At 33.4% G+C, this 17,055-nt stretch overlaps 1 protein-coding gene and 1 long non-coding RNA gene across 3 annotated transcripts; both read left to right on the top strand.

Annotated features, from left to right (window-relative positions):
* Window positions 1-200: 200 nt before the first annotated feature.
* LOC100805285 (uncharacterized) lies at window positions 201-5,788 on the top strand. 2 transcript variants are annotated; one of them, XR_003267738.2, is made up of 4 exons: window positions 201-522; window positions 752-968; window positions 1,346-1,696; window positions 2,425-5,788. It is a non-coding gene; the product is annotated as an uncharacterized lncRNA (long non-coding RNA). The 2 variants fall into 2 exon arrangements; XR_001389254.3 differs by lacking the exon at window positions 2,425-5,788 and having other exon boundaries at window positions 1,346-2,025.
* A 5,105-nt stretch (window positions 5,789-10,893) lies between these two features.
* Window positions 10,894-16,272, top strand: LOC100804749 (LAG1 longevity assurance homolog 2). Its single transcript, XM_006583816.3, has 7 exons — window positions 10,894-11,048; window positions 11,186-11,320; window positions 12,700-12,908; window positions 13,575-13,730; window positions 14,886-15,071; window positions 15,167-15,345; window positions 15,837-16,272. The coding sequence occupies exons 2-7, from the start codon at window positions 11,201-11,203 to the stop codon at window positions 15,851-15,853; spliced, it is 867 nt and encodes a 288-aa protein (XP_006583879.1). The 5' UTR covers window positions 10,894-11,048; window positions 11,186-11,200; the 3' UTR covers window positions 15,854-16,272.
* The last annotated feature ends 783 nt before the right edge of the window (window positions 16,273-17,055 follow it).

Here is a 17,055-nt window from a genome sequence, read left to right as displayed (position 1 = left end):
TAAATATATATTAGAAATTTTAATGTTATATATATTAACTATTTATTTTTTAATATAATTGACCTATTAAAGTCATAGGTATTGGGTTATTAATTTTAGATTAATTCGTAAAACATATTTTTAATTTATTTTTTAAAAAAAAAAAAACAGTTACAGCTGAATGTACGAGCAATTTCGCAGGTGTACCTATCAATGCCCAACATGGGTTATGTTGATGTCCAGCTTGATGCCAAATCTCTTCGTTAAATCCCAAGGGTCGCCACTTGTTCATGTAGGGCTTATCTGTCTATTTCGTTCCCTTCTCCGCTCTGCACTTCAATCTCACCTCAGTCTCAGCACTTCAAAGAATAAAGCCATTTTAATTCTTTGAAGTCTTAGTCTCCTTTTTGTTCAGTTTTCTATTTCAAAATCTGTTGCAGCTTCAACTTGGCACACAGAATGGGGAAAACGGCTTACTATGGCTTAAAGGAATTACATTGTGGTGAAGTTCTTTTTTCTGTTCCTGTTGTTCAAAGTCTAATGGTAAGTTTCTGAATTTTCTATTATTTGATTTGATGGTTAATTTAAGTTTTTGATGCCTTAATATGTTCTTTCTAACATTGTTGAACATTGTTCAAAGTATAATTCCTTTCGTTCAGTGGGAAATTGTTGAATATTTAATTTGAATTTGGGAAATATATTTGGTTTAAAAGTGAAAGTCGTCATATTGCATTAAAATGTAATTCCTTTTATTGTTCATTTGTTGTTGCAGCTCTCCTGGATATGGGATTTCGCTGGTTGTGGAAATTACGTCTGGTTGCTTCATCTCTGCAGACACTGTTGTTTCTCAAGTGAGGGATGAAGATACTTCTGGCCTTGCAGGTGATGCGAAAAGAGACTTGATGCCTCCAGAGGATGTTGGTGTGGGGATTGTTAATGCTTTACTAGGGAAGATAGCTCAAAGTGGAGTGGTAGATTCATCACATCAGGTTAGTTTGTTAGCAGTTTCATCCCTTTTTAATGGTTCTTTACCAAATGATTGATACTGGTATTAAACACATAAATATGGACTGTTTCTGGTAACAGGGAGCGCATGTAGACTTAAATTCTTTATAGATAGTAGAGAGGTAAAGCTATGGAACAGGTAGAAAAAGAAAACAAAAGAAAAGAGAACATACAGCAGAGATTTACCCTCCCAGGATGTTTTATGACTCAAATGCTATTCTTTGGTGCTAAAATAAGTAGCTACTTCAATTTTATTATCTTGCATCTAGGTTTGTAGGACTTGTATGTGTAGGATGAAAATTGCTTCCATTTGTGGAACTTTGGCTTACCTAATATATTTTTTTAATGTTCTGGTTTATAGGGTTTATTATTTCTTCTTTGTGCTCTATGCCCTCAAGATGTTTCCAAGGTCCGTGTAGGAAAACTTTCCCAGCATGGAGTCGAAACTCAAACATAATGGATTTTCTTGATTTGAAGTTTATTATCAAACCAGATCCGAACTCACAGTCAGTTTTTCTAAAGTGTATTGGTTATGGTATGAAGAACCTTTCTCGAAAGGTATCATAAAGTGGGGTCAATAGTGTGATATAATTCAAACTGAGTTTGACAGAATTGTAGCACCTGGAAAAGAACTCAAAAGCAGCTTCAATATATAGTATTATGCCAATGATTATGATATACCCCACTCCGCCTCCTCCCAAATGAATTACAGGTGAAGTTCGGTTTCAATTGTAACCCATTGCTAGCAATATATATATATATATATATATATATATAAAAACTTCGTACCCCATTGCCCAGAGGCTCTTCGCTATGCGAAAGTATGGGGGAGGGATGTTGTACGCAGCCTTACCCTTGCATATGCAAAGAGGCTGTTTCCGGATTCGAACCCATGACCAACAAGTCACCAAGGCACAACTTTACCCTTGCATATGAGTGTTTTTCACATATGATTTTACTTACTTTTAGCGTTTTTCTGATCCTGAACACCAAACACTTCTCCATTTTGCAGTACTATAAAAGAAATCCTTGTGTATACCAGATCATGTAGTTGATAGTCTATGATTCTCCAAAACCTAACGCAGATAAGCTGCACCATAGTTTATTACTATGCATCTGTGAGCTTTGTTTTCCAATAAAGACCGCATGAAAATTGACTAGCAATTAGTAGAATTTCTTGGAACAAACTGATAGTTTGAAGAATCTGAATATCAAAATAAGAAAGATAAATAAATTTGCCAGAGCCTTGAGCTCTAAATGTTATTCTGAGCATTGTCTGTCAGAGAATGATTTCAAAGTATGTAATCTGTGAACTATGGCCCTCGATTTGGTTTGTGGGTGAGTCCATATAGTAAATGATGCTTGCTGCCTGGATATTGATGTGTATGGCCCTCGATTTGGCATGGGTTATTGGCGTCAAGTTTTTATTTGTGAATGTAGGTGGTGGAACAAAAACAATGGGTTGTTGTGTGTGAATTCAAAATCCATGGTAGGGCGGTTCTTACTTGACGATGGAGTCTTGTAGAAGATAGTAATGACATTGTTGGAGGCTCAAATGACAAGGTTTGGTACCCATTTTAAGAAGTTCCTTGTTGAGGTGAGAATTCTGCGGTTAATTGCTTTTTGCCTTTTTCTCCATTACTGGGTGATAGGCAACACTTGGATTTGTATAAGTTTTTGGTGGTGAATGGGAAAGGTGGATACGATGCAATATGCACTAGGAAGTTGTGGGATTCAGTTAGGGAGGAATATGGGTTAGATGTGAGTGTTGGTTCCTCTGTTAAGCTGGTTTAGAGTAGTATTGGAGTGCTTTAGATGCATGGATTAAGAAAATTGTTGAGAGTAATGTGGGGTATGGTGGATGATAGGAATAAGTATGTAAGGTGTTTGAAAAAGAGACTTATTGGACTCAGATTGAAAAAAGAAGGGATTAATTAGTAATTTGTATTTTTAAAATCTTTTTTTTAAGTTACTAGTTAAAAATCTCAATTGTTAATTAATTTATCATCATATCCAATGGTGGATTTTAATGGTCCACCAGTAAACCATTTGTTTAGTTAGTTAGTTCACGGTAGTATCTGCCATGGATCTATATCCTTGACTTTTGGACAGGCTCCTTGTTTTGGTGGTGGATGCTACTGTGAACTATGTGGTTTACTAGTGGGGCATTAAAATTCACCATCAAATATGACGGTTGAGATTTTAAACTCATAACTTGATAAAAAAAATGATTTTAAAAATACAAATTAATCCTTTTTCCCCCTTTCATTTTGAGTAAATTCCTTATATACTCTTGTCATCCATCATACCCTACCTTACACTCAACAACTTTTTTCACCCATGCATCTAAAGCACTCGAGTACTTGCTTCTCTACATTGCTTAATAGAGGAACCAACACTCATACCCAACTCAAATTCCACCTGAACTTTGAATCCCACAACTTCCCACTACAAACGACGTCGTATCCTCCTTTCCTTTCACCACCAAAAACAACTTATACAAATGCAGGTGTTGTGCATCACCCAACATTATAGGAAAAGACAAAAAACAATTAGGCATAGATCTCGCTGAAGAACTCAATAAGAAACTTGTTGAAATGGCATCAGACCTTGTCATTTGAGCCTTGAACAATGTTGCCACTATCTTCTATGAGATTTCGTTGTCGTGCAATGATCGACCTGCCATGGATTTCAAATTCAAACCTTACAAACAATTAATCATGCCTTAAATAGTTTCCATTTTTATTTTCAATTTTTTAAAATGTTTTTTATCTTCAGATTTTTAAATGTTGAATTGGATCATGGTCAGCTGTTGTTAAAAGAGATTGTTGTAAAGAGAAAATACCTAAATGAACAAATTGAAAATAATATGCAGTAGTACACATCTTAAGCAATGAAATTAGCATGATAGAAAACTCTCTAAATTTGTCAGTCAAAGTGAATATACCACTTAATTTGACTAAGTATCTCAAATAGCCCAAGTGAATATAAGCAGCACATTCACCATAAGTACAAATTAAAAATGATATGCAGCAAATTGAAAATGATATCCGGTAGTGCAAATTGAAAATGATATTCAACATTGCAGATCTTAAGAAATGGAATATGCATCATAGAAAACTCTAAATATGTGATAGTCAAAGGAATTGAATTTAAGCACTTAATTTGACTAAATTATCTAATGCATCATATATCTAGCAGTCATTTATATACCAAATATAATTGAATAGAAGCACTTAATTTGATTAAGTAAATCTCAGATTGTCCAAGTGACATAAAAGCAACAAGTTCAGAATAAGAAAGTACAAATTGAAGATGATACGACAACATTGAGGATCTTAAGAAATAGAATCAACTTCATAGAAAAATGCTTTTATGTCATAGTCAAAGTAACTAAATTTAAGCACCTAATTTGACTAAGTAATCTAATGCACCATATATCTAGCAACAATTTATATACTGAATATAAGCACTTAATTTGACTAAGTAATCTCAAATAGCCCAAGTGACATAAAAGCAGCAGGTTCACAATAACAAAGTACAAATTGAAAATGATATGTAAAAGGGCAGATCTTAAAATATGATATGCAGCAAAGCACATCTTTAAAAATGGAATTACCATGATAGAAAACTCTTTAAATATGTCACAACCAAAGTGAATATTAATACTTAATTTGATTAAGTAATCTCAGATAACCCGAACAAATATAAGCAGCAGGTTCACAATAAAAAGTACAAATTGAAAATGATATGCAGTAGTGCAAATTGAAAATGATATCCAGCATTTCAGATCTTAAGAAATGGAATCAACATCATAGAAAATTCTCTAAATATGTGACAATAAAAGGAACTGAATTTAAGCACCTAATTTGACTAAGCAATCTAATGCATCATATATCTAGCATCCATTTATATACCGAATATGACTGAATATAAAAACTTAATTTGACTAAGTAATCTCAAATAGCCCAAGTGACATAAAAGCATAAGGTTCATAATAAGAAAGTACAAATTGAAAATGATATGGCAACAATGCAAAACTTAAGAATCATTGTAAGGTGTTTTTCTAAGAATCATTTTCATTAAAAAAAGAAGGCTATGTATTGAATCTTATAGTGGCATATTGAATATCTTCACTTATATCACACATTGCTTTATCAGCTTCAGCGATGTACTGGTAAAACAAACATGTTAGGATAAAATAAAAACTAATGTGACATTGTAGAGTTGTTAGTGTTATACCTCTTTTGATCCAAGCTGGTCTTTGATCTGTTAATGTTATACCTCTTTTGTTGTGGTTGGTGTCGTCGTCGTCTTTATTACATTAAATTATATTTGGTGTTAGAAGAGTATTAGATTAACTTCTTATAGTTAAAATGCTTGAAAAGATGTCTAAGTCTAGTGTTAGTTTTATGATGACAACCCTAGAAAGACCATGTCATATCTTGAGTTATAGTTATCCGTTTAAGGTATTGTTTGCATTGTTGGAAAACTTGCTAAAAAAGCTACAATTCATTCATACATCTTAGAAACCAAAAACAGTTTTTATCTTAGAGAAAATCAGCTCCAAAGTAGGTCACTTGATCATGAAAAATACTTTAAGTCCCACATTGGGCAAAATAACCTCATTAACCCCTTTCTTCTCCTATATATAGAGAAGACCAACAAGCCTTATGCACCATAGAGTTAAGTGGGGTTAGTGTTAGGCACAGTTCCTCATAGTTAATATTTTTATATTTCCCTGTGAGTTTTCAAACTCGTGGAATTTAGACAGCTTAAGATTGTATTTTAAATCACAACTAAATTTTTGTCACAGTAAGAGTTGTCGTGAAAATCGGTGAAAATCGTGGTGGACAAAGTCATTGGGTCAATGCATTCTTGGGAGTAGTCACGAGATCATCTTCCTTTTCCTTATTGAGCAATTGCTTCATTTGAGGTTAGGGGGAGTGAGTTCTTTCTTTTTCTTTTGTTGTATGAGTGGTAATGAGCCACAAGTATATTGTACGATCTTAGGTTTATGATTATAGCAATTTTATTTTCTTGGATGGGTTGTGAATACCTTAAAGCACTTTGTTTCGTTATGATTTGGGTGGATTTGATTGTTATATGTTTTGATGTTTTTTCATTTTGATATTCTTGAAATTGAATTTGATAATTGATGTTGGATGCACGTGCTGGTTTTTTATAGAAGACATTAACTTAGAACACCAAAACATGTACTTAAATGATAGAATTATACTTTGTATTCTTCAAAAAAGTTGTATCCTTGGATGTTATCTAGCTAAGGAATTTGATTTCATTGAAAAAAGATTCATGTAACTCCAGATATTGTAATTTTAGTGAGTTAAGGTTAAGCTGTCAGAATTATGTTGTCAGTTTGCATATTTTCTAATTTTAGGTTTCTAAACAATTGAAAGAGATTTTGAGGTCAACATATAAGTTGTAGATATTTGTCTTATCTTTCTATCAAGATAAGAACCAACTTAATAGGATTAATGAAACTCTATACATGATTATTATATTCTATGAAGGTAATAGTAACGTAGGAGGAAAAATGAGTGTGTAACATTGATGTCATAATGAGTGGTAGTACAATGCATGACATTTATACTTATGATTTGACAAATGAAGTGATGTGATGATATTGTTGTGTAAATGAGTGGATGTGCTCATGACTGATATTGTGATTGAATGCATGATGTCCACAAATATATGTGAAAGTAATGTCCCATGGTATGTTATGTGTTGTGAAAAATGTTAAGAGGACCTAATCCTTGTGGGATAGGAATCTCCAAATAAACCATGTACATGTTGTCTATAAATCATGCATCATGTTGTGCATATGTGTTTTGAACTGAGGGATGTTTATGAACCTAACTGGGAAGGTTATGAATGAGTTGACGCATAACTCTGATCTTGGGGGTGCGACAGTTTGGAATTTCCTTTAAGATCATGTTGATTGTTAGTCGTCATTTACGACTAACTTTTGTATTGAAAAACTTTATAAAATTATGTCTTTTTCCCAATTTATGGTTCTTTTGTAGGTTTGTACATATTTTTATGTTTAGTTTAGTTTTTATTCAATAGATATTCCCTTCATTGTGAATTAATGTGGTTCAACTTCAGTTTTAGGTGAAAAGATGAAGAAGAAGAAGGTTGCAGCAACTGGTGTCTCGCTAAGCAAGGCATATGTGTTTAGCAAGCAACATTCGCTAAGCGAGGCACTCAGCTCGCTTAGCGAGTTAGGAGAATCTGGAAGAGAATCTGCTAAGCATGCACACGCCCAGCGCGCCATTAGCTCGCCTAGCGAGTCATTTGTCTCTTCTGGTGCTAAGCGCGCCTGGCTCGCTAAGTCAAAATTTACTAACTCTCGCTTAGCGCGAAAATGGCGCTAAGCAAGCCTTCAAGGATAGAAAGTCCTTAAAAGCTAAAGTTGGCGAAAAAAGGAGAGAGCTTTTTGGGAAGAAAGTAATAGAGATATACGTGAGAGACGCAACAGAGGAAAACAGGACAAGGGAGCACCAAAAACCTCAGCTTTCAAGAGGATTCTAGGTTTTAGAGTGATTTCTAGGTTCCTAGAGGTGGAGGAGACATCCCCACCATTGTGTAATCTGAATTTTGCTTCTGAAACCCTCTATTGTAGCTGAAAGGTGATAACTTGTCATGGAAGGCTAAAGCTCTTTGGGAATTTCTACTGAGCCTTAATGTAAAACTCTTTACTATCTATTTAAAGTTGTTTTTATGTGTTCATTGCTTCTATATGCATTTAATTCTTACATGCTTGTGGACTAATCACCCATGTGTGTGTAAAGTTAGGATTTTTAGCATTGGAAAGTGTTTTAAATCCTTAGAACTTGATAGGGCAGGCTAGAGAACTGTATGTCTGGACACGGAGTGTAGTGATTTAGTTTCCAATATGGTGTAATCTTAATGCAATTCGTTTAGGCTAAGTTCGACAAGGGATCCGAGAACGAGGTTTAAATAGAATTAGCTCATTCATGCGAGGAATCGTGGTTTGGGGTAGTTGTCCTCAACATAGAACACAGAAACAACCTTAAATAGAGAAAAATACCTAATTACATTAAGTTACTCAGTAGAAGGATCCAATGTTTTAATCATCTGTTTATCTCTCACATTTAGGTAGTTAATTTTGTAGTTAACTTTAGGATTACAAAAAATATCTTTGCTTATTTCTATTTCCTGGTTTTATACAAATGTCTACTTATTGAATGAACGCTTTTCTGAATGAAACAAACTCCCTGTGATTCGATACTCGATTCTTACCGTTTTATATTACTTGTGACTCAGTACACTTGTTGATAAATTTCGCAGTAGTGCAGACTGCCTCGAAACATTGATCACATGTGTTAGAGTATCCTTGCAAAGCCAAACACCCTAATGCACCGCTGATAGTGTCATCTCGATGAAAGTGATAGTATTGGGTTGCCTATTATGTGACTATTCGTCGACTACATGGACTCTCAAATTACATTCATAGTGTTTTCTAAAATGATACCACATGCATACAAGTCTATAGGTCTAATGTACATCACATTTCGTGTGTGACTTTGTGTATGGAATGTTTGATTTGGATGATACATGCTTGTGTTGTGGAACATAATTGTTTATAAATGTATCTTATATCTTTATGGCTTCCTTAATGTTTTAAATTATTGTGAGATGTATCTTGTTCTCCGTCTATTTGTCTTGTTTGTATTTGGACTGAATGTCACCCTTGCAGATGAGTCTCTATAAGGTTATGATGATGATGCTACATGAGAGACTTAGGTCTCCACTTTATTTTACTATTAATTTTAGGGTTATAGATGCTCTGAAACAATATAATATTGAGACACAGGTTTTCTTTTTCATTTATCTAAGGATTAAATTAATGAATAATTTTCATCATATTTTATTTAATGTGCTTTGTATGGACTTTGGAGCACCAAGATTTGTTTAACATGGAATTACTTTTTTATTGATATTTTTTCTTTAAGTTTATAAATATTTGACATGTAATACTCTTACCACGAAATAAGTTTTTTTTTAAAGTAGATACGTCCTTTTAATTAAATTCCACTGCAAATGTATTTAGAAAATATTATAAATGTATGTGTCTTGGGTAGAAAGGTGATACAAGATACGCCAAAATTGCAAGGTTAACAAAATGAAAGCAGCAAAAAGGAAAAAAAATATTGTAACAACCTAGGAATAGGATTCTCACTAATTGCCATGCAATTACAGGTAAATGCTGCAACTTTCTCAGCTTTTTTGTTGCATTTGCTACAAGCCAGATAATACCAACCTTCGTTTCCCACTATCAACTTTGTAGTGGTCCTCATAGTCACAAATTGTGTCTCCACCCAATATTTAAGACAAATATTGATAAAGAATAACAATTGCTTATAAAATTGATAGATAATAATATATCTGTTATACTTAGACATACATCTCTAATCCCATTTATATGAGAAATACTCTTGACCTTTCCCCTAAAGAAGAGGAAAAAAAAATAGAACTAACAATCAACGGAGAAGGTAGAATTTAGACATGATTGCTTTGAAAACTAATAAAAGAAGTTTTTTAAGCCTTAGAATAAAAGATAACAAAGATATCCATTATAACTTGAATCCAATGTCCAAAAGATCCAAAAATAAGAAGAGGTAGATGAAAGAAAATAAAAGTTATTTCAATAACTTCCAAGGAAAAACACCTAATTTGAACCAATAAATCTCACACACTTAGGTAAAGACATGCACAACAAATTTTAAAAACAATAAAGAGAATACAAAAGATAAAAAAAAAAAAACAAAATATACCAATCGCAGAGCAACCCAACCCTTTTTACAACCTCCAAAACATTAACAATAGATTAAAAAAAGAGAAACAAAATAGAACATAAACCAAACTGTTGCAGACACCAACAATTTTTAGAAACATTGCTCAATAAACAAATTTTCTCTCTAGTCACAATAATAAATACAAACATTAACCATGAGAGGAAAAGGATATTAGATAATGGGGTTACCTTGACGTCCTCCTATTTTAGGTCCTTAAACCAAATGAACCCTAAGAACAAATTAAAGAAACACAATTAGTAGATAAAATAACCCAAACCAACAATAATAATAAAAAAAAAACAATAGAAACCCCAACAAAATCACAACAAAAACCTCAACCAAAAGCAACAAATTTTCTAGTTTCACAGGAAAAAGAACGAAAACAAAAAAAATATCAAATACCTAACCCAAAACCCCAACCAAAAACAAAAAATTGCATCTTAAATCCCCTAAACCCTAAAAAAGAGAAGCACAACAAAAAAATTGTCAGAGAAAATCACCAAAAATAACTTCCGATCATGTTCCTTCAGTCTCATATCTCTCCTCAATCTTTTTCCCGAACTGAGAAACCATATTTTTTTAGAAAGAAAGAGAAGAGAAAAAGAAGTTTATGTAGTTTCAAAAATGGGTCACTCAAACACATTTTGTTATTCTAAATTTACACTCAATTCCTCTTTCTTTCATTTTTTTTATGGATTGGTGAAGGGAGAGTCTAAGAAGACTATCTATTTTTCTATTATCATTTTTAAGATCTAATGGTGCTAAATAACAAAAGTTTCTAAATTCCATTCTAACCAAAAAATAAAACAGCTGTCCATTTTTCAAAAGGAATTATATTTGTAATTTCATCCGGGTTGAAATTCTTATTCTTATTATAAAATAAAATAAAGGTAGTCTCGAAAAGAACAAAGTTATAGCAAACAAAAAAATCGCTAAAAAATGTACAGTGACGAACAACACATTGCCACATGGACTTTTTACAGGTCCCACAGACGGGCCCACCCAAAAATGAAAATTTAGATTAAATTAAATTAAAAGATCTCACGAGGAACAGGAGCTATAAATAAGAAATAAAAATAAAAACAAACCCTCTCAGCATCTGTGTATTTTTCCGTTGCAATTGCAACCTCCCTCTTCACACTTTCCCTCCTCCGTCTTCTTCCTCTGCACGCATTTTCCGCTGCAGCAACTCCAAAGCCGCCAGCTCAGCATCCTCGAAATCAGGTACGAACCTGATCTTATCGTGAAACCTATAATATTGCATGAAAAGTTCTTGGAGTTTCTTCAATGCCTTGAATGATCTCCGTGCAGTCCTCGCAACTGCTGATTCTGTTCAGGCTTTGTTTCTGAAACTGCTGCAGGTGTTGCAATCTGGCATGGATTTCCTCTGGAGCGAGAATGCGACGACGCCGCGCGCCTCGCATTTCTCCGTCGCGATCTGCTTCGCCTTCGCCAGTTTCGCGGCCAGGTTCTTCCTTGACAGATTCGTCTTTCGCGTAAGATCCCTTTGTTTGTTTGCGTTGCGGAAATTCTTCTTCCCTGTCGCATTGGATAGCTGGCTTCTGTTATGTTAGAGATTTAATAGTTTAATAATTAAAGAAAAGAAGAAAAGGAACAGCTTAGTTCTGGATTGTGCTTGTTTTATTGATTCTCCATTTTAGGGTTCGTTGAAAGATACTGCAGAAACTGTCGGTTTTATTAGTAATTCAGCACAAATTCTTTGGTGGATTTTTTTTTTCTTCTGTTTTTGGCTGCGTTTACGCTGTGTTTGTTTAGTTTCCTGGAAATTGTTCAAATTGGTTAAAGGATCTTTATAAGTGGACATTTCAGTTGGAGTTAATTGCGCAATTGAAAGTTAAGGCATAAATGTCTCTATTTAGGGAAGTATTTGAATGCAATGCTGCTCATTTATGTTCTGTTAAATCTGTATATTGATATGCATTGATCCTTCTTATTTATGTTATTGGCCATTATTTTTTACATTTAAGTGTTGTTCATAGCTTATATATGACAAAAATATATGATTTATACTTCCTATCGTGTTGGGATGCAGATGGTCATGGGAGGTTTCCTATATTGCCAATTTGTGAATGTATTGTGCCTTTTGTCCATTGTATTTATTTATTTCTTCTGATGAATGATTATTAGACAGATGATTTATGGTTTCGTTTTCTGTTGCCTTTAGTAGCCACCATACAATTTGGTTTGTTGGTAGACATTACTTTCTAATCTTACCAATGGAACAAGGGGTAGCAAAAAGAGAAGCACTGTTGTTTGTGAAGGATTTTAGAAGAATATCCCTATTCTCAAAATATGTGGGAAATGGATTGGTCATTGTTGCTGTTCTTTTATCCCAATTCTCAAAATATTTAGAAAAAAGGTGCTGTAAAACCTTGATATTTTGCTGTGTCTAGACGAGATGCATGTTAGAAAATATGAAAAGAAAGCACTTCGTCAAATATAATTTTGGTTTCTTTCACCTGTTGTCTTGTGACGAAAGTACTATAGTGTAGTGCAATCTCATACTGGCTTTTCACGATGATAGGTTAAAAATGTTTTCTAGCAAAGCACATCAGTAATAATGATCCAAGATTTTTAATGCCTAAGCTTGATAATTTTCTAAATTCTTACTTGTTCCATGAAGTGTGTGTGGATCATTTTAGTGACCTGGGGAAAAAGCATTTTTTGGAAGCAACTATGACCAATCTTATCTTGTTTCATTTAAAAATAATTCTAAATCCTCTTGTATCATATTCTTACTAATTCTCCTATTTACTAAACTAAAAAAGTATTTAGTGTTTTTTATGTTTTCAAGATATTAAATTCATTTACATTTTCCTTCCTTCATATTTTAAAGCATTGTTGTTGTTTACAGAGTTTGGCCATTAGGATGTTGACAAAGGGCAGAGCTCCTTCACGTATTACTAAGGAAATGCAAGTAAAGATTGGAAAATGCTCAGAGTCAATGTGGAAGCTAACATATTATGCTGCAGTTGAAGCATTTGTTCTTAAAATTACCTACCATGAACCCTGGTTCACTAATACGAAGTTATACTTCAATGACTGGCCAAATCATGAGTTGAAGTAAGTATTTTATGTAGCATGATGAACAAAATCAGTCTAGTCAGTAATAAATGTTTTTCCCAGATATTGAGTGGCTTCCATTTATCTTGTTGACCTGATCTATTTGTGTTTCATAGGAAAACCTCCACATTGACCCTTATTTTCATCATCGATTTTCTATACTTACATCTTAAATTTTGTCATATGCTTATGATCTCAACTCAATTCATAATTTACAGACCTGAGTTCACATTTAATTTGAGTAAGAGGTTTTTGGAAACCAACAATTGGTCCTTGGGCTTTTTTGGTTTGAAAACTTCAAGAGACCTAAATTTAGTTTTTTATTTTTGATTGACAACTAGGTATATGACAACAAATTTCAAGAGTTTCCAAAGCAATATACAGATATATTCCTCCCTTTGTTAACAGACAATGCATATAACTACTTTTTATGTTTTATATTTATATAGGCTATGACTAATCTAGCTCCTTGCTTCTTCTGACTTCATGCCATTGGTTGCAACTTGCCATTTGGTTCTAGACAGTCAAGTCTAACTCAAATGGGGAGAACTTGTAATTGTCCTTAGGAAGTTGTTTATAAGGCTATTGTACTCATATGTGTTTCATGGTAAATAGAAGTTGGCGTATTAAAATTTATATTGCACCCTGTTTTATGTCTTATCTCAGGAGTCCCCTAGTGTTGTACTACATGTGCCAGTGTGGGTTCTACATATATAGCATTGCTGCTATTCTCACATGGGAGACTCGAAGGAAGGATTTTTCAGTGATGTTTACTCACCATGTAATTACTGTTTTACTGATTGGGATTTCATATCTAACAAGGTAATATCTTGGTGGTTTCAACAATCCTTTATTTTAGTTGAAGAATATACTATGCCTATTCTACATAAACTATAAATTTGGAACTTAGTTATTTATTGTTATTGTTTTACATAAGCATGAAAATTCTCACTTGGTGGCTCATATTTGATGCTCATTATTGATAACAAAACTCAAACAGCCCTAGAGTGTTTTTAAAGTTTTAGATCTACTACAGAATTTGGACATTAATGTTTTATGTTACCCAAATAATATTCATAACTGTAGGTAGTGTTCTTAAAACCAATAAATTTTTAGTCTCAGTTTGGAAATATTTTTGGGGATTTATCATATGTTTCTACTTTCTATCTTTAACTTGTGTAGTTTCCTTAAATTTAATTCCTTATTTTTTATTTTTTTTTAATTTAACTGGATGGAGATGGAGGTCATTTTTAATGATGCTTACTTTTGGTTGTATAAGGAAAAAGGTAATTGTATCACATGGCCTTCTTATATTTATGCCATATGATAAATCTCCCATTATTATAAATATTATTAAAGAGCCAGTATTATTTCTTGAGGCAATGTTTGGATATCTACTGTTGATTGGAGAGGAATGGGGTGGTACAAAATGCAGTGGATGGATAAAAAAAGATTGATTTTATCCCATAATCCCCAACTTGAAGGGGGAGAAAAGAGGGATTGGATGGAATGGAATTCATTCCATTGGGCTCCATTCCACTCCTTTCCATCAATCTGAATATAGCTTGAAACTTCTAGTCCTAGATACCTTTTTAGAGCATTAATACAAGTTGCTCAGAAGTCAGAAATGTTTGCCATATTTTTATGTCAATGGCATACTGGCATGTATTACATAATTGCATTTGTAACCTCTCTGTGTATGCAATAAAACTATCTGATGTCAATACTTAATAGATTTACGTCTTAGATCTGAGTCTCTGTAAATGCTTGGAATCTCTAATAGAACTGAGAAATGCTTGACAAATCTTCCCTTTCTATTAGAATGTTCTTTCATGTCTGCTTTCTTCTTTTGACTACAACTTTTTTCAGGTTTTGCTATATCAGGTTGATTGATTTAGATAATTGAAATTGCAAAGCTGACAGTAACATCTTAGATAGAAATTATGAAGAGATAACTTACACATGCTGCATTTACAGTTTTTTTAGGGTTGGCTCCATAATCCTCGCCCTTCATGATGCAAGTGACGTATTCATGGAAGCTGCCAAGGTTTTCAAGTATTCTGGAAGGGAGTTTGGTGCAAGTGTGTGTTTTGGATTCTTTGCTGTTTCGTGGCTCATACTGCGGCTAATTTTCTTTCCATTTTGGGTTATTAAAGCAACGAGGTTTGTCTTTTTTAATTGTATCATATTCATTTGACATTGTTTTGAAAGGCACTTATTAATCATATTTTATCATAACTATGTTTTCCACTTTTCAGCATTGATCTTCAGCAAGTCTTAAGCCTGTCAGAGGGTTTTCATATGTTTCTTTACTATGTTTTTAATACAATGCTCATAATGCTGCTCATCTTCCATATATATTGGTGGAAGCTCATTTGTGCGATGATCTTGAGGCAGCTGAAAAATAGGGGAAAAGTTGGCGAGGATATAAGATCAGGTAAGCAGATTTCATGAATACAGATTGAGTGTATTATTATTAATCTATTATTCTTTTGTTTAGGAACCACCGCTGTTAGGATATGTTCCACTGAGTTTATTCATACTATCTTGCACTGAATAGTATTCCATATTCTTTTGTCAGGAGAACACAATCTAAAAATGTTACTTCATTGTAGAATGTTTTGCAATTCCTGTATCTTTATAGCTCTCTGCCCAGAAGAAAATATAACCGAGAGATATTATTGGCTTGTCTTAGATATTATAATTTGTGTTCATGGATCAATAATGCTAGGGGTACAGAGTTGAATTGCTAGTTGTTGAATATTCCTATGTTATATCCCTCCCAGTTTAAGCTATGCTTATCACTCTAGTCTGAATCAACATATTGGATTAGTTAAATCATGATATGTTAATAGCTATGATTACTTTTGTCATCGTCTTGGGTATATATGTAATTTATTTTAGCTGAAGGAGTGTATCTTTTTGCAGATTCAGATGATGACTGAATAGACGAAGAAGGGTTTTGTTGAGTTTTCTTTGCTCCCGCTAGTTGGTGGTGGTAGCTCTGATGGATACTGTTTTTGACTTGTCTATAGATTTCTAGGAGTTCAGTTGGTTAATACAACCAGTGGAGGAGATCTGAATTTTCGTTAGTTTCAAAATTTTCATTGATTACCAAGTAAAAAGGGAGTAGGAAACCGTCCAAAGCATATTTTGATTCTTATATTTTTGCTGTATAAATGATAGGCATTCCTGTATAATTGTTTTTCCAAACGAACCCGTTTAGGTTAACTAGGGGTTGAATGACAAGTGGCTTATAACAAATATGAAGGAGAAAGAAAAACTTACAGTCATTCTACTTTTGTAGTTGCGCTTTTGAGGAATAAGCCGCAGACTGGTGCATTGTACTGTTATTGACTGTGAATCTTTGGTTTAACTTCTTTTTTTTTTTTTTGCTGTCTTTTTTAGAGTTTTTGAAAAAAAACTATTTTTTCTTTTAAGTCGAATAAATTCACATGCCTTGCTTGTGGATGCCAATTTATGTAAAATTGTGAAGATGCGGCATTATTGGAAATAACAACGGTTAATTATTTTGATCTGAAAAAATGTCTCTTAATCCAGAATGTTCAGATTATTTTTTCTTAAAATCATTTTTTTTTTGTACTAAATAAGATTTTCCCACCCAAAGTGTTCTGCTAGCAAGAGAATCTTTTGTATTGAATCTGTGTTTATTTACTTTAGAGTGGAATGTACCAAATAAACAAGCAATTCTAAAAGCAACTAGGAATTTAATACCATGAAAGAAAGCTCCTATTGCTTTCATTTCTCTGATGTTTTATGTTCTCATGTATTCATATTCATAATCGCTATTTCATTTATTTTAGAATATTCTATTAAAACAGCTTCACTGTATTATACTACTTCATGAAAGTGATCTCCTGAGGATGCATTCACTCGTCTATTCCTATTCCCTCAAGGGAATGCTTTAGATTTTTCCCAATCACTTGTTGCCATTATTATTCCACCCGAGTTTCCTCCCTGAAACGTCTCCACCGATTTTCTCGAGGGAAAAAGTTTGCATGGTTCTTTTCCCAGCTTTCCTTGTTGCACTTCATTTGCCATTAAATCAATCTAATATCTCCCCTTTATTTAAAATAAGTGACATTTTTTGTGTGGAAATAAGTGACATTATTAATTGTTTGATGAG

Source organism: Glycine max, chromosome 7 (assembly GCF_000004515.6).
Source record: "Glycine max cultivar Williams 82 chromosome 7, Glycine_max_v4.0, whole genome shotgun sequence".
Taxonomy (NCBI): Eukaryota; Viridiplantae; Streptophyta; class Magnoliopsida; order Fabales; family Fabaceae; genus Glycine; species Glycine max.
The sequence above is the reverse complement of the archived record's forward strand: the minus strand, read 5'-3'. Positions and strand labels throughout refer to the sequence as shown.

Coding starts and splice junctions, on each gene's coding strand:
- LOC100804749 (XM_006583816.3), top strand. CDS start 11,201: ATGGATTTCCTCTGGAGCGAGAATGCGACGACGCCGCGCGCCTCGCAT. Junction 13,731..14,885: donor GGGATTTCATATCTAACAAG/GTAATATCTTGG, acceptor CTGCATTTACAG/TTTTTTTAGGGTTGGCTCCA. Junction 15,072..15,166: donor TGGGTTATTAAAGCAACGAG/GTTTGTCTTTTT, acceptor TCCACTTTTCAG/CATTGATCTTCAGCAAGTCT.